At 39.9% G+C, this 24316-nt stretch overlaps 1 protein-coding gene across 1 annotated transcript in view; it reads left to right on the top strand.

Annotated features, from left to right (window-relative positions):
* The first annotated feature begins 1259 nt into the window (after nt 1-1259).
* SLC9A4 (solute carrier family 9 member A4) overlaps nt 1260-24316 on the top strand; it is a 36208-nt gene continuing 13151 nt past the window's right edge. Inside the window, exons 1-8 of the mRNA XM_065849734.2 lie at nt 1260-1536; nt 5110-5573; nt 10691-10950; nt 13623-13840; nt 17783-17985; nt 19151-19237; nt 20583-20653; nt 22913-23074. Coding sequence (XP_065705806.2) covers nt 1275-1536; nt 5110-5573; nt 10691-10950; nt 13623-13840; nt 17783-17985; nt 19151-19237; nt 20583-20653; nt 22913-23074 — 1727 coding nt within the window. The 5' untranslated portion in view covers nt 1260-1274. The remainder of the gene's footprint in view (nt 1537-5109; nt 5574-10690; nt 10951-13622; nt 13841-17782; nt 17986-19150; nt 19238-20582; nt 20654-22912; nt 23075-24316) is intronic.

Here is a 24316-nt window from a genome sequence, read left to right as displayed (position 1 = left end):
AATTTTATATTGGGTTCAAAGCCTTCAGTAGGACAATCTGTGGTGGTGTGGTGAGGCAGAAGAAGATATTGTCTGATGTAAAAACAGAACACCAAATGGCATTACTGGCTATACCAAAGAAAATTTGATCACTACAGTTCTGCATGAGTTGGGGTTTAAGTTAAGATCACGATAAACTTTTGAAGTAGATTTCCCTATTGGCACCACTTGTTGCCTTTTCCTTTGCGCTGCAGAGCATCTCAGAATATACACCTTAGATCCCTAACATGGAGGTAACCCAACAGTCTGTGAGATACAGCATTGCTTTTCAAGACCACCAGATCTGTGGGTAATTTGAATAATCTGTCAGTAAATGTATGTATGTATGTATGTATGTAATACAGGCTTTAGCAGCTTCTAAACAGTATTACTATGTCTGCACACTTTGTTGTCTTAACACAGTTTTTGTAGAGGAGAGAAGAGTCTGATCTTTTTAAAGAAAGTTTCATAATGGTGAATGTCTTCTTGGTTGTCCAACAAATTAAATATCCAGTTGTAGCCAGATCATGTGACTCAGACATTCCTTCTTCTCTTTTCTATAATGTGGTAAGTTACATACATGCATTTTTCAGAGAGAACACATTTCTAAACGAGAACGTAATTTGCGTGGTCTTCCACCAGATGTCCCTACTGTAAGCCCTGCAGAGTCCGTTTATTTACACACCGAGCAGTCTTGTTCCCAGGTGAGACAGGAGTAGTGAGTAGTGCCAAGTGTGGTACCTGAGGTGCCAGTTGTGCTGGGGAGGCAGACAGGGAGTGAGGACAGGAGAGGCAGGCATGGGGCAGGGTCTTTTGCCTGCTCAGGGTGCCACCAGCTTTCCCAGCTGATGTGATTTACTCATGCTACCCTTGTTGCCTGAATGGTATGTGCTGTGATTCCTTTTTTTTTTTTTTTTTTTTTTTTTTGGGGACAGTGGGAAATCAAAATCAGGCTGCCTGGATAAAGAATGTGGTTGGAAAGAGCTTTATTCCCTAACAGGGTGATGCTGTGGCCAGGGCTTATCTGGGTCAGAGCAACCTGCAGAACCGGTATCTTCATACAAACTCCAGGTCCATCTGTAACACAAAGAACAAGACAGGCACGTTAGGGCTTTTAAAATAAACTCTACCAGGCAAATGAAGCAGCTCTGAGGAAGAAGCGGCCGTGAGCATGAGCAATGCGAATCGACAGGAGTGAGTGTTGCATACCTTCGTGCACCCGCTATATCTGTAATAAAACAGTCACAGCCCCAGATATGGGCTCTCCCACACTTGGACGTGCAAAGCTTTTGAACTGGTTGCTGTTGCTGTTGAGTCTGGTACGCTGTTCTGCTGCTGCTTATTTGGATGAGTCTGACCTTAGCAAGAGTTTCTTGCCTCACTATGAACCTGACCACAGGGATACCGTTGGCTCCTCACAAGATATGAGACTGCATGTTTTCACACTGGACTATGACTATGTACAAATTCCCTATGAAGTTACTCTTTGGATACTCCTTGCTTCTCTTGCAAAAATAGGTAAGTAGAAAATGGGATCTTGCATCCTCCTACTTCAACAAGAAGTTAAAAATGTACCATGTAACCAAATATCTTCTATGCATTTTAGTACCTGGGATTGTTTTTATAGTCGTATCCTCAAAAGAACAGGCGTGTTAGTTATAATGACAATGATTAAATTCTACCTCTGAATGCTTCTCACTTACTTAAGCAAATCTAACCCTCATGTCTCTTTGGCTGTTTATGCTAGTGAGTAGCAAATGAGGTCCCCTCCACAGTCCTGTCCATCCCTTTTCCTAGTCTTTAAACATCACAAGATATTAGCATTTACAACCTGTCACAGCTGTAGAAATCAGTAGAATCAGACTGAGACTTCAATCATATTGAATTTGGGGGAGGAAAGTGGGAAGAATTCTTCCATTGTATGAATAATAGGGAAAATTTCTCTGTTTCACATGTTTGCTGTTTAAATTTGCTCAGAAAGTAATACGAGAGAAGAGGGACTGAGAGTCTTTAGAGGGCTTAGGTCATCAGACCTGTAGCTTAAGTGCCTTTCGAATACATATCAGCACATCGAGTTTCTATTAGAGCTCCAGGTAGGTATCTGAATGAAGACAGACAACTCATGGAGAAGTAGAGACGTAAATTAACATAGCAAAACCAGCTCACGATGTGTCTTATGCATTTGCATGGCTGGGCTCAAATTATTTAGACCAATCAGAATAAGTGCAGTGACATCAAATAAACAAAAAGATGGTAATAATGCGAAGAGGAGCACACATATGATGTTGCAGCTTTATTGATCTTCCATGGGATTTTCAGACATTCATATAGAATGGGCTGGTGGGTGGGACTGATGATTTTCTGAAGGTGACATGAAGATAAACATTTTTCATTTCATACTCACACAATCGTCAAAGATTGTTACTGCTGAGCATGATTTGCCAGTTTCACGATAGCTTATGGTCTCAATCCAGCTCCTAAAAACAAATGTCTTCACTGCTAAAATTATAATCAAAATTTTCACAAAACAAGTTTGTTGTTATCACATCAGCAGTGTGTGCTAGCAGTAAGCATATTGACCAGTTTCTTAATTCATCATCCATAAGCCCACAGGACTTGCAATATGGCTTTTTCACTCTATGTTATTGTTTTGAGCAAGAAATGGATAATTCAGAAGAACTGTGTGATGCCTCCCAAGCAGACCTATGCCTTAGTTCAGAGTTTTTCAATAATACTATTTTTGATGAAAAGTGTGGAGCTGCTGACTTCAAATCTATTTGGAAGAAAGAGTAAGTCTGAATAATCTGGGTACTCAGGGAAGGAAAATGCCCAGTTGTTAAAATTTTCAGTGTTTTATTCAAGTGTTATCTTTTTTTCTGGATTTCACACTTTCAGGATAAGAAGCATTTATGAAATCTTGAAAGGAGAAGCAATCCTCTTATTCTGTAAAACTGACAAAAAACTTGAACATGATTTTTTTTTTAATTTAAAAAGAATTAGTGTAGTTACAATCTTAACATGTGTGGGTTTTTTAAGAAAAAATGTATTAAATAAACTATTTTAAAACTAGTATTTTTATTTTCTCGTGTTTTGGAACAATTCAAGGGTCACAGAAACGCAGTCGTATCATTAGCTGCTAGAGTTACAGGATGAAGGTTGACCTAGCTTCAGGCATGGACATACAGCAATTGATTTTATAGGTTTCTTAGTATGTCTCATTCTCATTCTTGTAAATTCTAGGCACTTCTTCACATTTCTAGTTGAGGCACCTACCATTTACAATATGATTACACAGTTCCTGGTATAGTGACTAGATAAGCCATTACTAGACATTACCTTAGTATCGGCATTCCCATCAAATGGGAAGAATGATATAGAATCATTGTATCATTTTGTTGGAAGAGGCCCTCAAGATCGAGTCCAGTCATTAACCTAACACTGGCATTAAACCATGTCCCTTAGAACCTCATCTACAGATCTTTTAAACATCTGCATGAATGGTGACTCAACCACTTCCCTGGGCAGCCTGACAACTCTTTCTGTGAATTTTTTTTTCCTAATATCCAATTTGAACCTTCCGTGGCACAACTTGAGATCATTTCCTCTCATCCTATAACTTCGTATTTGGGAGAAGAGACCAACCCCCTCCATGCTACAGCCTCCTTCCAGGCAGTTGCAGAGAGTGATAAGGTCTCCCCTCAGCCTCCTTTTCTCCAGGCTGAACAGCCCCAGTTCCCTCAGCCTCTCCTCATCAGACTTCTGCTCCAGACCCCTCACCAGCTTCGTTGCCCTCCTCTGAACTCGCCCCAGCACCTCAGTGTCTTTCTTGACATGTGAAGGCCCTTGCAGTAGTAGCACATCAAGGTAGGCAGGAGAAGATTCACACCCACAACATTCATATGGTGAGTGTAGCCTTTTCTTGGTAAAACAGCTTGGCTACATCTCTGCTTGTAAACTAAGGAGCACCCTGTCAGGAAGCTGTGTGTGACTGTCCATACCATGTCTGTGTTGATGTGCTCCTTCTCAGCTCTGGCCCATGTCAAAAAACCTTCTCCCAGGCATTGTCCAGGCAGACTGTGGGCCAGGATCTGCTCCAACAGGCAGTTTGGGTGTGACCACTTCTTGTTGAGGTAGGGAAGAGAATTTGGCTGTATGGATGCAAGCCAAACTTTTCTGCTTGGAAAAGTCTTCAGCCTGCTTAATTTGCTACTGTAGACGCAGGCTTTAGTGAGGAAAAAAAATCCCTTAGGACTATTACTTTACCAGATATTTGATGGCTCCTGGTAGTTCTTTCAGCTCTGCTGAAATCACTGTTTTTGTTTCAGTAAGCTAACTTGTAAGGTTATTTACAAAATACTGTTTACTTTATGTAGGAACAACAATTTTCCCAAAAATGTATCATTTATCAGCTTGGGCAAAGCCTTATGTTGCTGTGGCTTGATTCCTGCTGGTATCTCAGCAGTTTTGGATATTTTGGTGTTCATGAGACTCTCAGTCTGTGGATCACCTGGAGTCAGTGCAGTGCTTCAGGGGAGGGCTGGAAGTGGACAGAGCTGAACAAGAATGTGGCATAGGAGCCACTTCCTGCTCCCTTGGGCTTCTCCAGGTACCTGGTTGGCCCAAATCCATTGGGATCTCTGCAGCCAGGGAGCCTCCTCAGCACTGGGTGGAGCTGCCTTCAACCTGAAGCCAGGGATGGGGGATCTCTTTGAGATGGAGGGACATACTGTGCCTTAGAGGTTTGACAGCTGTGCAGCAAGAATTCTTGAAAAGTATTTTCTTTCCAAATTACGGAGTACCTTTTCAAAGAAGTTTCTGCATTTCTAGAAGTGGTGCTCAGTCTCAGGCACACTCACTCAGAAATTGAGAGCTGGGAAGGGGGAAGAGAAGAGATTCATAACCAAACTCCCTGTTATAGTGATACAAGTCTGTGAATGTTTTATTTTGAAGAGAATGGCACTGCCTTTATATTTACTTTCATAATCCTAAAAGCAAAACCTGGTTGAAGAGAAAGCACTCAAAGGCAGGCAAAATATCTGTCTGATGTCAGGTTAATTTAAAGTATAATAATGCCTGAATGTTTTATTCAAGGTTTCCATCTCTATCATCGATTACCAAGACTCATGCCTGAAAGCTGCATCCTGATTGCCATTGGAGCACTAGTAGGAGCAATCATCTTTGCTTCTGATCACAAATCTCCACCGGTGATGAACACAAGTATTTACTTCTTGTATCTCCTTCCACCCATTGTCCTGGAGGAGGGTTATTTCATGCCAACTCGCCCATTTTTTGAAAACATTGGGTCCATCCTCTGGTGGTCTGTGCTAGGATCTCTGCTAAACTCGTTTGGGATTGGCCTCTCCCTCTACGGACTCTGCCAGATTGAAGCCTTCGGCCTGACCGACATCAACCTGCTGCAGAACCTGCTGTTTGGCAGCATGATTTCAGCTGTAGATCCTGTGGCAGCTCTGGTAGTTTTTGAAGAAGCCTCTGTTAATGAGCAGCTTTACATGATGATCTTTGGAGAGTCATTGCTAAATGATGGCATAACTGTGGTGAGGTTTTTTTCCATACCTTGTCTTTTCCTCTTTGAGCTCTTGCGGCTTGTAGGGTTATTTGGCACAGGGCAAGAGCAGCTCTGAGGAGATCCTAGTTATTTATTTTATGGATACTCCACTGGGAACACAAAATAATTTCAAGGTATGTAAAAGTTTCACCTTCTATTAACTCTTGAAAAAACATATTGGTTTAGAGCTGCTGCAAGAGAGAAGCATGCACATATGAGTTGGACATCACATCTTGCTTTTGCATCCACTGAAGTGAACGGATGTTTTTGTTGGTAGGATCAGTGTAAGACCTAGGAACCTTCTTGACATTGTGCAAGCAAATAAAGAGAAAATTGTAATGCTTAAAGACCGAAGGCAGAAGGAGTAGCACAACTTCCAGCACCTCCTAGGAAGTTCCTCAGAGTTCCTCAGAGACCTTAGACAGGAATTCCAAAAGCCACTAATAACTTCGCATAACTCTGTTTCTATGAGTAAAAAAATTGACATCTGACAAATGTTCACCTTTCTTGGTTGTCTGAAGTGTTCAGAAACAATGCTCTGGAACAAGAGAGGGCTTGTTTGTTTGAGAGGTTTGTGTGTTTTTTGAGTAGGAAAAGAGTTTTTACAGAGCTCCTTTTGCTAATACTTTGACCCTTTTCTTATTAATTCTACTAAAACTTGGGGTAACCTGAAATTCTAGCTACAAACCACAATTGACAAAGATACTCAGAACACGCATGCTTTTCAAGGAAGAAATTTCAAGCAGGAAATTCATTGCTCAGAAACCCACAGGACTGCTCATGTGCTGCAAGTTAACTGCAAGTTAAGGAGTTTTGCTAGATAAGATCTTTACAGAATTTAAATCACAGGAATCTAAAACAAATAAAAACTATTCAGATACTGTTATACATGACGCTCATGCACAACTTGGACTTGTAAAATCTGTACAGAGTTCATTGCTGAAAGGCTTCACGGTAGAAGTGCAGTTTATGAGCAATGAAAAAAGATAAAGGAATGGAGTAATTTCTTGCAGCCACAGCCTATTGATCATCAATCCTTTATCTTGGTGAATCAGAGATGTAGTAAGGCTGACGTAGAACTAAGTTCTACTCAGTTACTGAATTGTTACTGAATGTTACTGAATGTTACTGAATTTTACATGCAAACTGCTTACATGTTATGGTTGTAACAAAAAAGTCCTCAATTTATCTATCATTTCCACTTGTCTTTTTCGTTCCTTCAAGTGCAGACCTCAGAAAATAATCCCTCTCTGCCTCACTCTAGAAGAGCTTATTTAACCCTTTTTTTGACTGTCTCTCTACCATGTCTTCCCATTGCTTCCAGCTGTTATTTATGATGTGGAACACACTTACAATGGTATTTACATGAGCTTTCAGTCAGGATCCTGTTACAGCATAAATTTGTAGTGACAGAGAGCCTGTAAAAACAGTGGTAATTAGGCATTACTTAGCAGCACTAGATGTGTTAGCAAAAGAGGTGATACACCTGTATGTGGGGAGTGTTGGCTACAGTGCTGTGAATTCCCTTTGCCCCATGCACCCTCATCATGTTGCAATCTGTTTGTCAGCTCCTGCTGATGCACCTCTACATCACCCACCTCTCACCATTTTATGGGGGGGTTCAAGTTTCCAAAATCTCTGTGTGGCTTCATGTTTGAGAAGACTGAACTATTTATCAAATGGATAGAGCCTAATAAGTGGCTTTCTCCTGTCTGATAGACCACTTGCTTTTTAAAAGTCTTTAAAACTCTTTACCTCACGGGTCCGGTCTTACCATTTCCTCCCTATTTCTCTCTTGTTTCCTTTGAGTTAACTCTCTGTTTAAAAAGATAATATCATCAGGATATATTAAGTATACATATTTTTCTACTGTTTAAATACAAATATCCTCCAGTTCTCTCCAGTCTGCTTAGCAGCCTGAACATTTTTTTCCCCAGCACGAAATACTGGTATGAATTTTGCTGAAGTTATATATTATGTTTGAGACAACAATAGCTTCCTCTCCTATATCTAGTTCAATATCATGGTATAAAATATGTGCAAAATAACAGTCTGTGGAATTAGAAGGGTGATTTAGTAGCTATGCCTTTGACTTAAGGGACTGGAACAAAAATGGGTAACTTACACATTTTACGCTTTGTACCTTTTCCTATTCTCCTCAGTAGCCCATGTCTATGGATCAGACAAGAAAGCTTCTTTTCCCAGTTGTTTCTGAGAGAACTGTTAGCATCAGAATAGTACACACAGTAACAGGACTGGTCCTAGCATGTATCATACATTAGTAGAGTTTCAAAGCCCTATTCCAAAAAGGGATGTTTCTAAATCCATTACAGATTTCATTCCAACCTGAATACAGGGGGAGGACCCTGATTTTGCTGCAAACTGTTTCAGGCATGTGAAGCCACATATACACAGGCCATTTTTGTTTCAGCAGGAGCTGAGCACCTGCGTGAATCAGGAAACTGAGAATTTCCCCGCATCTCTGAGGCTTGATTTTAGAAACACTGAGGACACCTATACATCATGCTGTACTCAAAATGAAGTGGCAGTGACTGTTTTCTCTAATGGTGCTCACTCTTCTTGGTTTATCAGTAGCAAAGCAGTTAAAGAAATCTACAGTGTGATGGAGACCAAAATAAAATCAATTTCTTTGAGTTTACCTCTCTGATGTCACAGAGGAAGGCTTTGACCACTGGGATGCGTGAATCTTAGGAAGGAGAATGGAGATATTCTCTGCTCCCACTGCTGAAGCTCACCCACTGTGTTTAGAGTAAAATTAAATGCGTGTGGTAAGAAAGAGTTATCAGGGTGGAAAGGAAGTGCTATCAAAGCTGCCCGTGTTGGTGGTTAAAGCAGTCACTTGAAGATCTTTTTTCCAACGCTTCTGATGTGGACAGTATATGCAGTGCTTTTATCATGTAGGCAGCTGGAGCAGGAAACAGTCCCTGGGGAGGTCCCCTGTGGGCAGCAGTGTCACGCACTCCCTTCCTCTTCCCAGCTGTAACAGCCACCCAGTGGTTCACCGCTACATGGTAATGTCCCCTCCAAAAAACCCAGAGCATGACATTCTCAGCATTGTTAAATGAAGCCAACTGGCAATCCATCCCTTCTTTTTGAGTGAACAAAAGCATCCTGAGCTGATTCAGGTTTTCCTACAAGATAAAGAACTATAGTACTCTATTTACTGGCATAACCACTGCAATGTAATTTAGCCAAGCAGCAGTTACATGGAGACTTACTTGTGCAACACAGTGCAGTATGTTGTACAGAATAGTTTACTCCCACAAAGCATTTTACAAAAAGAGTGGAAATTATGTCATAGTTCCATAATTTTCATTTTAATGCCAATTTAGTTATATCATATAGACAGTCGAACTAGAAAAAGAGAGTAAAATACTAAGTCATTTGCTGAGGATGATTTGCTTTATTCATAAATCAGCATAGATTCATGCTTTGGTATCATTTATAAAGAATGAGAAGTCTTCATAGGAGTTTGAAGCCTGGCAAGAAAGGGGGAACAGAGAGAAAACCACCTTTGTAATTAAAAGCTATATGGTAAGTACAGTAAGGTTTACCTACTGTGGAGACATGAATCTTCTTTTCCTTAACTGCTACTGAAGAGCCTAATTTCATACATGGTCATCAGGGAAAAGCAGCTCTGGGTATTTTGTTACATGAAACATTTTGTTGTACTTTGTCTGTCCCCCAGAAATATTAACAATGGGCCTCCTGGGGAACTGACTGTGTGACAGCTCAAGGTCATACGTGCCCAGCAGAAATTTAAGATTAGATAGTAGCTGGGGAATAATTATTATCCTAATGAGCTTGACTCTTTTACCTGCACAGATCTACTTTAATCTTCTTAATAGCCTTCTAGAATAAACTATATGAAGAAGAAAGGCCAAAGAAAACCAGATAGGGCAAATGATTTTGCTGTACTTTGGCATTTGTGAACTAAAGCTTTGGTGCAACAGCTTTGGAGAGCTGGTATCTTTAGATGTTCCCCAAATCCTCTTGAAAACTAAAAGGTGAATTTCATGTATTGCACACTCCCTGTAAACAGATCTGACAGGATTTGTTGTTAACTGACTGTCAGTAACCTTTAAGACCTTTTTAATACTACACCACTCATTACTGTGGAAACTTTCTGTTGCTTTCTAAAAGATGGATGAAAGTGGAATATACTGAAGATTTTTCATCACAAATTTCTCTAGAAAACAAATTATTGATAATAAAAACATGGTAAACTTATCAGCTTTAAACTAAACGAAATTAACTTGACAGATGAAATTATATAATGTAGTAAATTCAATCCTTCTTCTAATCTGACATTGTTGTGTGTGTTTTTTTTTTTTTTTTCATCTGACTTTTCAAGCTTTATAATTGAAATATAAGTGTGAAGGTTCTTTAGGCCATTTAGAGTGCCACAGGTCACAGGTTTTGATTCTGACTTTGAGATTGATACAAAGCTCCTGGGAAGGAGGTTGAGTGGCATCAAACCCAAAACATGTGAGGATAGAGAGGCTGTATTTATCTGACTAGAGGCAATATGAAACTGAGGTTAACAATTTCCTCTTCCCTTCCCTTTCCTTCCCTCTCCGACTTCGTTTTCCATTCCCAGTGATGTTTCATTCATAAAATACTATTGAAAAACATTTAACCTTCTGGAGTCCATCTAAGGAATTGTGTCCAGTCTCATACAGACAACCTAAATGGGATTTAAATCAAAAGCATGGTTCTTAATCACTGCCATACCCCATTCTGACTCAGAAAGAGAACATGTAAGGGAGAGCCTGGGGTTGGTAAGGTACCTAGCTGGGTGTTCAACTTCTGCTACAAAGACCAATAATTAAGTTTGACTGCAGAAAAGAAAGAAAAAAGAGCATTAATATTTTTCATTTTTCTATTACTTCAAATGCATTTGATACCTTTTTTTTTTTTTTTTCCAGGATACTTAATTCTGGGACTTGTAAAGAGCCAGCTGAGATTTCAACTGTTACTTTGCTGAGATGTCTAAAACAATTTTAGGCATATATTTATACACACACACAAAATGAGTAAGTTCAGAAAGATGCCTGACTGCTGTCTCCTTATTTTCACTCATAGGTGTTATACAATATCTTCATAGCCTTCACCCAGATGCACAGGTACGAAGAGATTGAATCCATCGATGTCTTTGCTGGCTTCGCCCGCTTCTTCGTGGTGGGGCTGGGTGGTGTGCTGTTTGGCATTGTCTTTGGATTTGTTTCGGCATTCATGACTCGTTTCACTCACAACGTTTCTGCTATAGAACCACTGCTGGTCTTCATGTTCAGCTACCTGTCGTACTTGTCCGCTGAAACCCTTTACATCTCAGGCATTTTGGCGTGAGTATCCCTTATGGGTTTTTGGATGCCCTCTAGAGGGAAATGGCATTTTGAGGAGGTGGTTTTCCTGAGGTTATTATAATACAGGCATTTTTGGTCTCTGGCCTAGAGATCTGCAGTGACTGGTTACTAAGGAGTCTGTAAAATGCCATGGTAACTGGGAAATGTAAATCCACAGTCAGCATAGGCATAGAGGTACCAATGAGAAATAGATATCTGCTCTGAGTGTTTTTTAGATTTTTGCCCATTGGAAAAAATATTGCCAAGTGTGAGTAAAATGATGAGTGCTGACACCATCTGGCTGCTACCTGTGGTAAGATCAGCTGAATGAAAAACCTGATCATAGACCAGGTGTCTGTATTTATAGGCTGTATTTATTCGTTATTTCTAAGCAGCATCACCATCAGATTGCAACGGGATCAAAAAAGTAATGAGTATAGAAAATGAAAAAAAAGTGCCTGAGTTCTTGCTTTTGTATACAGTTCTCAACATTAGCTCTATCATGATTTACTGAAATTACATTACATTTGAACAGTGTCACTGGAAGTGAAACTGGCTGAAACCCAACAAGTGAGAACATCAAGCACACATAAGCACTTCTTGCATATGCATACACATATATTACCTATACCTATGCATATATTGCATATGCATATATATATATATATACACATACACTCACATACATGGATATTGATGATCATATTTTGATGTAATTAGCATAGATTGATACTGTATTGCTGGAGACTGTTTCCTTAGAGTGCCATGAAGGTGTGGGTGCCCACTGGAGAGACAGGTGAGTATTGTGCAATAGAAAGAGAATGGTGGCAGGAAAGGAATCGGGATAGAAAGGAAGAAATAGGTGTGAGAAGGTTTATGAGGAAACTGCAAGTAGGTGAATTAAAAAGATACCCCAGCAAACAGCCCCTCAGCAGGGTAAAGCATGAAGAAATGGGAACCTGATGGTGGTGAATGTTCCAGCTTGTGCTGCTGGTAGCCACACGGTCAGTACCCAGCTGGGGGATGGCAGCAACCTGCACAGCCTGCGTTGGCTCTGAGCTTGCATGCTGGTGGGTGACCCTGGTGTTGTAGAAATGAGTTCCCTTTATTGAGGATAAACTGGTTTAAACATAGCACATATAAATGTGTGGATACTGGTGCCCCAACGGGTGCGCTTACTCACCTCTACCCGTCAAACCCTGATTTGTTCAGCTTCAGAGCAGAATCGGCTCTGTAAAAACAACCATTGCATGATGGTCCTGGGAAGCAATATCTGAATATTTAACCATATTGAATAAGTACTTAGGATGATATTTTTTTCTGAGCAATTAGAAAACTTTGGTTGAGTAGGTTAGACATAGTGAGCACTAGTACCATATGGACCCTTTCCTATCTGCACTGCACCAAAATACAGCTTTGTTGCCTATTCGTTACACTAAATTACATAACTCTTTATTTCTTTTGCTTCCTATTTTCATCAGAGTGCTGAAATTATTCATAGTAAAAGAATGTTTATATAATTGGGATGTATTATTCTTACTGTTTCATTAAGGAAATTATTGCTTGTTTTAGGGATGGGAACTTATTGTCACTTCTGAATTATTGAGGATTTCATTCTTTTTTCACTTGGATCATGAAAGTTTATTATGCATGTGTCTCTGAAAGTCAACAGTATTAAACATTAATGCCTAGTGGCCTTGTCTTAGAGTGTCCTTGGACCTACTAAATGTCTCAGCTCCACCAGAATACTCTTGAGATTTCTGCAGTGGAAATGAAATGAACAGAAACTAGATGAAGGGTTATTTAATGAACAGTCAGTGTTCTCTGAATTCCCCCCCCCCCAAAGTAAAATAATATCAGTAGAAACTAGATAGATGACGGAATATATTACTAGTATAGCATTCAATCTAGCTTTTACCTGTGACTATGGAAAATGAAGGGAGGAAAAGGAAACCCCCTTCAGTAGGACTGCTCAAAGACTGCTGCTCCATGTGATTGTCACCACCGTCTGTGCTGGCTGCCTGCTGATACCCCTGAAGCAGGTGCTAGACTTCAGTAACACCAAGGAGGTAGAAAACATCCCTTTGCTTCCTTAGGCACATTCCCCACATCCTGAGTAACTAAAAGCGGGGAAAGACACATCTGTAGGGTAACTCAGTGTCCCCTGGAGAGTTACTGCAGCTTACCCTCTCCCCATTGACCTGTCAGCCAGCTGAAACTTTGACCATAGCACAGGACTATCACTATGTTGTCCCACCACCACCTCAAGGGAGAAGGTCACTAAGAGGCAGGTTATGTGCCTCTAGACGATCTGTCCATAGGTTGGTACAAAATCAACTTGCCCTTTGAGACTCAAATATTTGGTCCTTGGTGGCTGTGTATTAGGTGCTCAGGGTAAAACAGACTTTGAACTGGAACATGATACTCTCACTTCCTTGTCAGGAAAGCTGACTGGTTTGTTTCCTTTTTCCTGTATGCAAAATGGATCAAAAAATCTGAATGAATGCACTCTTCTGTCTAATGAAATAACTACTGTTACTGAAGAAAATGCTTCTTGATATTAGGAAGGTCAAAGTTTGGTCATGGGGAGTACAGGTAATGAAGGCTGAGGTTGTACTTCAATGAAAAGAAAAGCAGGCTGTGGCTGATCTCTGCTGTTTTGCCTGATACAGGATGACAGCATGTGCCGTGACAATGAAAAAATATGTGGAGGAGAATGTTTCCCAGAACTCCTATACCACGATAAAATATTTCATGAAGATGCTGAGCAGTGTCAGCGAGACCTTAATTTTCGTGTTCATGGGAGTGTCTACAGTTGGGAAAAACCATGAGTGGAACTGGGCCTTCATTTCCTTCACTCTGCTCTTCTGCCTCATTTGGCGGACACTGAGTAAGTCAGCTTTTGCAGGCAAACTTTTCTGCACTTCTGGGAGAAACCCTTTGGTGCAAAGGTGTGTTAGAAAAGTCTGTGCAGACTGGTATAACCGGTTTAATAATGAATTTACTAGGGTTATGTTACTGACAAGTTAATTTCACAAGTCTACAGGTGGAGAAAAAGGAGGGGAAAAAACCCAAACAAATCTGAATGCCAGTCTTCAAACACAGACTTTATTATTATGTGAGAATGGAATATTTCAAGCAAAAGTAAATATTGCCATGATTATGCCTATATAGATGCTGATATCTTAGTTAACTATATGCCCTTGGGTAAGTGGGCTTCATAATTATTTAATTGGACACTGTAATTAACTTACTAAATAGATAATGAACAACAGCACACTTTTGGTGCTATAATGCTAAAAGTCCTGAGCCAGGAGTGCTAGAGGCATTGAAAAAGAAGAGAGGTGAAAATTAACACTGATGAATAACTATACAGGGACTCTCTTTCCTTCCTTATAACATACCTAGGCCAACAGTGCTATGCTATTGCTCCTTACAAGTCAACTCTGAAATTTTAAACTGCTAGAAAAAGAGTGCCTGTTTGAAATTACTCCAGTTTTACATACAGCATCTCCCTGTTCCTACAAAGGTCCTCTACTGGGATTCCTCCAGCTTGGGCATGGCAGCTTACAGGTGACGTTACAAGAGCTGTGGGACACAATCTCTCATCTTCTCCTAATGTCCAACGTTGGTTGACAGTAACATTGAAAAAAAGAGAAGCAGTAAGAAGGCTGGTGGTGTCCTGGAGGTGGTAGCAGTCCTGATAGACTTCTTGTGCAAGCTGCTCTTGCGTCTGTTAGCCAATTTACCACAACTGTGGAAGCAGAGAAGCAACACATTGCCATCTTCTCCTTCATCTACTAGTACCATCCTATCAAACACTCTAGTAGACATAACAGAAGAAGGAATGACCTACAGGATCAGACCAACCATCCAGCAGTGTTTTCAACAAAGTCTGCAGGAGATGCCAATTAGGGAAGGCTTGCAAGCCTGGCCGCTTTCTGAGCTCTGTTCACCTACTATTTCCTCAACATCTACAGTCACTGTGTTAGGGTTGCAGGAAGGTAGACTCCTTGCCTGTGCTATATGAGGGTCTGTTTTGGACCTGTTGACCATGAATTATGCCATCCTTTTTCTGAATGTGTATGCTCTATTCTGCATCAGGTTAAGTTACAAGTGCTGCAACAGAAAGCACATTTACTCCTGGAGAAGGTGGTGAATTATGGAATACATCCTACCCAGCCATTGTTATTTGTTACTTGCATTTAGTTAAAAATATGAGTGAATGATACTTCTGTAGTGAAAGATGTTTTGAAAATAGTACATGAGAGGACCAAAAATATGGTTATACAGGCAACCTTATCTCTGACTTTTTGTAACTTCTGAGTGCCTGAATTTGTCATCATAACTACATTCTTTTTGAATTTCAGTAGAATTTTTCAGAGTGATTTGTATTTTTTAGAGAAAATGAGAAATCCAAATATTCTATCAGCTGGCCTAGGAGGAACACTGCAATATAGGTACCTGCCTTGGCTAAATTAGTAGGCTAGTTACCCATGCTTCATTTATAATCAAATAAGGCTTCTCTGGAGTACCCTGCAGGGCAGAAAGCTACATTGAGCACTTTTTGCTACCACTGTCTCCTAGAGCATTCAGCCCTTGCCTATATTTCCTTTACATACAGAGCCCAGGCTTGAGCTCTGGGTGTGGCCCTGCACCACTTGCTACAGTATTGAGGGGGAACAAGACCTCTCAGGTGAATCATCAGGGCCAGCTGTGCCCTGAAGGTGGAGAGGAAAAAGTAAGTGATAGTTGCTGGAGACTGGTTGATAAATCAACTGGAGAATATGCCTTATCTTCTCTGACACTCATAAAGAAGGAAGAAGTAGCTGAATATTGAGGGCAGCCTTAACTGCAGTGACCACGAGACAGTGGATGCTAAGATCCCTGAGAGGAGTGAGCACACAAACAGCAGAATTACAACCCTGGACTTGAAAGGGCAGATTTTGGCCAGCTTAAGTGGTCAATAATGTGGAAAGGGACCACTGTGCTCAAAATACTGGTCTAGTTGGTGGGTAATGACATCTCACAGGGCTCAGTACAGGGACCAATATTGTGTCAGTGTCTTCATTAATGACCTGGAGGATGGAATGGAATGCACTCTGAGCAAGTGTGCGGCTGACACCAAGCTGCAGGGACTAGTCAATATTCTGTATGGCTTCCATTCAAAAGGACCTGGACAGGCTGGAGAAATGGGCTGACAGAAAGCTCATGAAGTTTAGGAAGAGGACCTGCAAGGACTTATATGTGGATTGGAATAATCCCACTAACAAGTACAGCCTTGGAGTCCAGTAAGCAACTCTGCAGAAAAAGACCTGGCCTGGTGGACAACAGGTTGAACACAAGCCAGAATTATGTTCTTGTCCAAAGGCCCTTTCCAGCCTACAGTACTCCGAGTCTAACATTTGGGATCAGCTAAGCATTGGCATTAAACCTCTGGGATTAAGGTGCTATTTCTTAAATGTCTCAGACAGCTCATCCCTCAGTCAGAAAGAACACCATGAGACCTTTAGTTTTTAACCATGGGAGCCCTGGAGAAAGGCTTTAACCAGAGGAAAAGGGAAATATGTGAAGGATCAAATATGTGCGCTTGAACGGCTCTATCATATGGGGATGACTCAAGTACTCAGCAGTAGAGATGATGTGATTCTTCTGGGTTGACAGCAAAAAATAATTAATATTTTCTTTCTAATCCTGGACTAATCATGGGCTCTGAGTTTTTTAAAAGCTTGCTTTCAGAGTCTGTATCGGAATGTCCTTCCAATCAAGACAGAAAAAGTGTCCTCCTGATACAAAAGTGAATTTGCTGCCACACATCCATACTTCTCTCAGACACCAAGGGGAGTGCTAGAGCTTTCCACAGGAAGGCTGAAACATTTTTCATTAAATTTGTTTGCTAAAATGATTACATCATTTTCTCTGGAGCTCGAATAAAGTAAAGAGAATTGGCCTGAGGGTGATACCTTACATACACAGTTTCGGTCTGAGTAGCTGATGTCTAGCATAGTTATAAGTAGCCAAAAAAGGTTTTATATAAAGTGGTATCCAACAACTTACATGACAGGATACTGCTACTGACTTTACATATAATAATCCACTGAGTTTATCGGTATCAATTCTGTAAAATAACACTAGTAATTATCAGCATTTTTCAGCTTTTAATTCAGTAATTTAACAGTTTTCACATTAAACATAGGACAGGTGTTTCTTACAGAAGATGAAGAATAAGAGTAAATCAAGTAAATTGCTAAATGTCCTCTATAAAAAAAAGCTGCAGTCCTTACACAGCTGTCTGATTAATTTTAACATTTACTAAAATCAAAATGAAGTTTGAGAAATAAACAGAGAATTAGAGACATGATAAGGCAGAAGATTAAATATTAAAATGCTATTACTCCTTGCCTTTCAGTGAACCTGTCCACAGGACTTGTTGGTAAAGCACTGTTCAAACACTTTGGGCAAATACTGTGCAGAAATCAGGAATCATTGCAAGGGAAGTCACAGGAAAAATTCTCATCCAGCTGTCTTGACTGCAGAAAACTTCAGAGAAGAACTCTGCAACATAAATATAAAAAGTAAATATTTTCACCCAATCTCACCTCTAAACCGCATTAGCGAATTTAAAGCCTGAAGCAGTTAGGAACCACAGTCTTTTCTAGGAGATTATTTCACACAGAACAGACGTAACAGTTGGTCAAACAGAAGCTACAGGAACCCAAAATTGAAAAGAAAGGTCTGTCAACAGCTGCCAGAGCCAATATGTTGTTTTCCTTTAAATATTTTCCTTTCCTCCTTGCTTAATAATAGTTCTGGTTTTTTTTTCCCTTCCTAGGTGTATTTGCTCTCTTCTACATCAGTAACAAGTTCCGAACTTATCCCTTCACCTTCAAAGACCAACTCATCATTTCCTACAGTGGCCTTCGAGGGGCCAGCAGCTTCTCTCTTGCGTTCTTGCTTCCAGTGAATCTTTTCCCAAGAAAAAAGTTGTTCATTACTGCTACTCTTGTAGTTATATATTTCACTGTGTTCATCCAAGTAAGTGTATTTCTTAATGGATTTCATTCATGTAATAGAGGTGACTGGAAGTTTCATAGTGAAGATTGCATTGAATTTACTTTTAGACTGGAACAAACTATTGTATTTTACGGCTCGATTTAACACTCCACTGTTTAACTACCCTTTCAGGGCATTTTAGGTATTATTAAACAATTTTTTCAGAAAGTCCACATTGAAAACCTGTGTCTTCTAATGTATCCAGGGAAAAGAGCATTTTTTGTCCAAAATCTCTTCCATTCACTCCACATGTGCTTCCTAATGTTTCCCAACTAAGAAGCATTTTAACTTTACACTTTGGCACAGAAACAATCTCTGCTACCTGTGCATCGCAAATGGAACAGGAAACAATATGACTGTTTTATGAAGGATTTTTGATGTTTTAGTTTATCTTCATTCATCTGGGAGACAAAATAGAAATATTTTGAAATAATTTGCAAAAGAATATTGAAGAAAAAGAAAGTGAATAATTCAGATTTGTAAGTATAGGTGTCTGGTGCTTCTTCAGATGTTTGGGTTATTCCTCTTTGCTTACAGTGCTGTACAGGAGGAACTGGATTTTCAGGAGGTCTTGCACCCCATGTTCTGCATTTTCTCAAACAAACATCTCAGATATTCTAGGGTGCCTTGTGGGGACTATGCACTCATGGTTATGCACTTAGATTCCACCAGAATGTTTCAGAAAAATTAATTTTGTTTCTCTTAATATCTCCTCTTTTAAAGTGCTATTCTGTAGCAGGGCAGTAAAGAATTTGGAACAGCTGAAAATGGTTTCTGAGTGAAACCCCCCCAAAATATTTAGTTCTGAAAATATTGAAGTAAGAGGTTTCAAGATTGTAAGAACCTCACAAAGATGTTTTATTTCAAGTGAGTGCTGTTTTGAAGTATGTTGTCAATGAGTTAGTTACTTTACGTAGTTAAAATGTTGATAAATACAATCTCAGTTAAAAAAACCATCCTGATGAGTATTTTTTTAAAGTTTTTGAATTTTAATTCTCTTCTTTAGCTCTCCATATAAGTAATAGATCATTTTTATGCCTAAGACACAGCTTTCCTAATTGATTACAATTAAATAATTTTGCTTACTTTCTGTTTTTTTTTTTTTTTTTGTAAAGATTAACATTTTAACTCATTGTTCCAAATGCAGGGAATCACAATTGGACCATTGGTCAGATATCTTGATGTCAAGAAGACCAACAAAAAGGAGTCCATCAATGAAGAAATTCATGTCCGAGTAAGTTTTGTATATCAGTAGTAGTTTTGTATATCGACATCCTAAAAAGGAGAGAAAGAGTGTTCCAAAAGAGATGGACAGGAGGAGGTGTTTGTTAGCACTGACATTCAGAGGATTTGGACACTGAACAATTTTAACAGCATTTGGAGGAAATCCTAGGCATAATTTTCTACAGTATATTCTCTCACTTGTATTCGTAGTGACTGTCACATTATAATATTGTAAAACTGTCATGGTGTAGCAGGGCCCCTCTTGATATGTGTAACCATGGCACGACAGATGCGTATAGGTGGAATTTACAAAATGACTTCTCATCATTTCCAGCTAGATTTTCCAGATAACTTTTTTGCCATATTTGACTGGTTCTAGACACACCGATACTTTAAAAGTCTTTAATCAAGTTTTATTGAACTAAAATGAGTTGAACCATTGATCTGCAAATTTAGTTTCAAGTTATTCTGATAAATTGTCTTTTTGCCTCTCAAACATTTGCTTTAGCTCTCAAATTACCATTATATAAAGCATCAGAAAGCTGGTCAAACTGACTTAACAACACTATGCAGAATATACATACATGCTCTCATTTTCATAACAGGGAATATATTTGAAATTCACATTGTTCTTTAAAATTAAGTATACAGAAACATCAGCAAAATTACAGCATCTCAACTGATTTGAATTTGAAGTGCATTTAATTCTTATTATTTCAACCTTTACACTTGACCTTAGGAGGAATTTATGTTTAAAAGCACCATATACGACAATATGTATGTAAGAATTGGACATATTTCTCTCTGTTTCTATAATGCTGGAAACACACAAAAGATGACTGAAAATCCTGACATTTAGCAGTGATGGACCCCCCCCAGTCTAATTGTAATTTGCAAAATCCTCTGAGGACTTGTTGGTCAAGGCAAAGTTTAAGGTGTGGAGTACCTGGCCCTGTGCTTCTCTCAGGGAGGTCACACAGGCAGAAGAAAAACTTGGCTGACAAACCAAGAATTTAGTTTTTGGTCTCAGAAGACAAAGAGGATCAGTCAATTTGGATGCTCGGTATCATCTTCCATTGGACACAGTCCTTTAATTTGCTGGGTAGCGGTGAGATGTGACAGCAGACTGACAGACTTGTCATCTCCATCAAAATATGGGTACTGCAGCCAACCACAGGAGTTGCCACAGTGGGATCTTTGCCTTGATTTTTAGAGAAAGGTAGATGCTTTCAGAATTAACTGACATCCCCTCCCTCATTTAAAAAATCTCAAAATCCTGACAAAAATTGTAGAATTGTGGTGACACTGTTTTCTCATAGTAGCCCCTTAAAATTTTTCCATCTTTGTTATTCTAGTTGATGGATCACTTGAAGGCTGGTATTGAAGACATATGTGGACACTGGAGTCATTATCAGCTGAGAGATAAGTAAGCATCTCTTATTGCAGCTTACTATAATAAAATAACAAATCTACCATGTAAAATATGATAGGAAATTAATCTTATGCTAAAATACCTTTAAAATTTTGGGGACACATGCAATATCTCTTTTTAAAAAGTGAACTCCTCAGTAACTGCTATCTCCTGGGAGTGCAGTGCTCATATATTGCCTGCTAAATTGCTTCTGCACAAACAAGCAGAAAACAGGCCTCATGAAAGAAAAACATAGTGCATGAACTTAAGCTGCATGCACATTTCTTTGACATAAATCTCAGATCCGTGGCACTGCTCCTTTAGGTCTGGATTTAGAATGGAAGCTACGTAAGGTGTCAGTGCATCACTGACTTTTGCTGTAACCCTTCATGGCAAATACTATCCATTACTGCTGAGTACAGATTCAACAATAATTAGTAACCTGTTCTTACAGGTCTTGGGGTTCAGTCATTTAAAGTAAGAGCACTGAAGGGAATGGTTGAATTTATAATAAATATCCAGTAGCATAAACAGATTCTTTCAATCTGGTCTTCACTCAGAAACTCAGGACCGGCATTTTATCTCCTGTAAGTAGGATGAGGCAGTTCTGCAAAGCTTTATGGATCTCTGGCAGGAGACAAACTTCCCATTCTGAGCTGCCGTTCCCTTCACCTTTCCCCTAAGGAAGCCCTGTGATCCTGCTGGCCATCACCACAGCATGTGAAGGGAAGTGTGCGAAGAGACTAATCTTTCTTTTCCATAAACATTGTATTACAATGCCATGGGCTAAATGCTATCCCTTAGGCTACATCCAGCCTTCTGTGCTGGAGTCCTCTGTCTCACCTCTCAGCATTGCAGCCCAGTAATCCAGCTGGGAGTCTGCTGGTACACATGGCAACGTCTTTCATGACCAGGTTTCTCCCTATGGAGATGAGGAATTAAGAGTGGTAAGAAGGTGGCTGGTTTGCAGCCACTTCTTGTCCCAACAGGGAATACCAATGTATCTAGGGTACACACCTGGACAAAGAAGTTAAAATGTTCTCCTGCCTCTCACAGTACCAAGATAGCTTTAGGATATCCATCAGTCCTACATCATCGTGCAGTCAATAGGCCAAACAAATCTCTCCTGGGGCAGTAATGCCATTGGAATAGATGCATTTACACATATCAGTGAGAAAATGTTAATTCCCCTTATTTCATGTCTACCCAACAGCTACGAAAGGAGAATTTTATTCAAGCTGATGTAGTGTGTTAGTTCAGGAGGAGATTCAAACAGCACACTGTATGTGAACATTAAGTGTAAGAGGATTGCATTAAAAGGTATTGCCTAGGCTTTTAAATGCAAATTTAAAGATGGTTAGCATATGTATATCAGAATTAATTAACTAAGTGATGACACCCAGGAGATTTTCTGTTACACAGAAAAACATAGAAAGCTCTCATCCCAGTAGAAACATTTATGTACCTGTGTCTGCTTTAGTGTACACAAAGTAGCCTTTGTTAAGAAAAAATGTACTAACTTTGTAGTGCTTTTCATAGCATTGCAGAGCACATTACCTTGCTGTGGTAAACTGTTTCTTTGAAAGAAACTTATAAGAAGATCTGCTGTTGTTCTGCAAAATGTCTGCCTGAACACACATACCTGTTCCAAAGAACACACACATTCACATTCAAATTATGCTACACATTAACAATAATTCACAATCTGCAGCACGTGAGCACATAGTATTTTGCAGTCCATTCAATTTCTCTGTTATTCAGAATACAAAGAAATGTATTTTCTCTGCTCTAATTGTCAGGATTCAAAATTATCAGCAACATAATGGGTCTAAACTACTGTAACTGCCGAGCCATTTAGATCCTCATTGGTGGCTGGCTGAATAGGCCAGGATTACTGTAAGAGCAGCTGCTGCTGTAATGCCCCACCAGAATACATTTGTACAAAAGCATGGAGAGTGGCCACATTCTTTTCTAACAAATGAGGTGGTGTTACATGCAAACACACATCCTCTCTTTTTTTGCTCTGATTGCAGCTTGTTTCTCTCTTTTGTCTCGTGGGCTTTGCAATCTCTGTGGACCAGTAGACCATGCCAAATGTCTCCCTAAAGGTCTCCATGCACTGGGCCTTCAGGAGTTCACAGGTGTCCCCAATTTGGATTCAGTTTCCACCACTGAATTATATATGTATGCATTTGAATGAAGATCAGCTTGTACCACAGAAATAAAATAATGTTTCCTTTTTCATACATTTTGACTTAAACGTCTCTTTTGCAGATTTAAAAAGTTTGACAATAAGTATTTGAAGAAAATCTTGATTCGGAAACATCAACCCAAATCCAGCATTGTGTCATTGTACAAAAAGATGGAGATAAAACTAGCCATCGAGATGGCTGAGAGTGCCATGAAAATTTCGAAAACATCCACGGCTTCTACACAGTGAGTACTGACCTCCTAACCCTCTGCAGAGTAGGGACAGGAAGAAACAGGACAAAAATGAGGAAACACCCAAAGGATTTTATGTCTTCAGTAGAAAAGCAAGGAAAAAAAAGACGGATAAAAGAAGTTGCTGTTTTGTCAGTGCTGATCATATTTGCACTTTGGCTCTTTGTTCACAGAGTGAAAATTAAAAACAGTGACGTTTTCTCTGTTTTTTTCAGTGACAGGCAGTTTGGAAGAGGAATCATGAGGCAGGCACAGAAGCAGCTCCAGCTGCTTTAAATCATAGCAGTGGTTCAAGGTGGCCATACTTGTCACTTAGCTGGCCAGTGGGTTTTGCTTGTCACTGCTAGGTGCTGAGAGACCTGTGGGAGAGGCCAGAGCACAGGTCCTGACTGTTACCCTAATCAGAAATATTTATTGAGAGTGGATTTCCTTGCAGGATTTGTAATTTTGCTACTTCAGTTTGCAGTTACTCAAACCATCTCGCAGTATTGTGGTACTTCTCTGCCAACTTCTTCCAACTAAACAGCAATGCAGCTAGTCATCAGACAGACCAGCATTAAAAAGCTGGTGGGATATCCAGAGCTATCACTGAGGCAACTACCATCTGGAAGAGAAGTCTGTACAAATTGTCACTCCTGCGTACTTTACCTGCTGTGCATGTATTTATCCTCACCTTGTAACCCAATGGTGAGAATTGCCCTTCACAAACTCTTTCCTGTACTTCCACCAGCCACTGCTACTGCCACTGCCTGCTCCCTGCTGCTGCATCCTTCAGCCCCTCTTCATTTTCCTCTAGACTCTGGCAGGGCTCAGCATATTTTCATTTTTTGTATTTTCTTCTCAACCCACACCAGAAAGTTGAAATACCAAATGGACATTAAATTAAAATCTCTCTTGAAACTGTTTGGGTTAATACAACTACCCGAAAGGATGTTGTAGCATTAAGGGTGTTGGTCTCTTTTCCCAAGTAACAAGCGACAGGATGAGAAGCAATCGCCTCAAGTTGCACCAGGGGAGGTTTAGATCGGATATTAGGAAACATTTCTTCACAGCAAGGGTTGTCAGGCACTGGAACAGGCTGCTCAGAGAAGTGGTGGAGTCACCATACCTGGAGGTGTTTAAAAGCTGTGTAGATGAGGTTCTTAGGGACATGATTTAGTGACAGTGTTAGGTTAATGGTTGGACTCTATGATCTTGAGGGTCTCTTCCAACAAAAATGATTCTATGATTCTATGT

Source organism: Patagioenas fasciata, chromosome 1 (assembly GCF_037038585.1).
Source record: "Patagioenas fasciata isolate bPatFas1 chromosome 1, bPatFas1.hap1, whole genome shotgun sequence".
Lineage (NCBI taxonomy): Eukaryota > Metazoa > Chordata > Aves > Columbiformes > Columbidae > Patagioenas > Patagioenas fasciata.
Note: the sequence above shows the minus strand (reverse complement) of the source record. Positions and strands in the feature narration are given on the sequence as shown.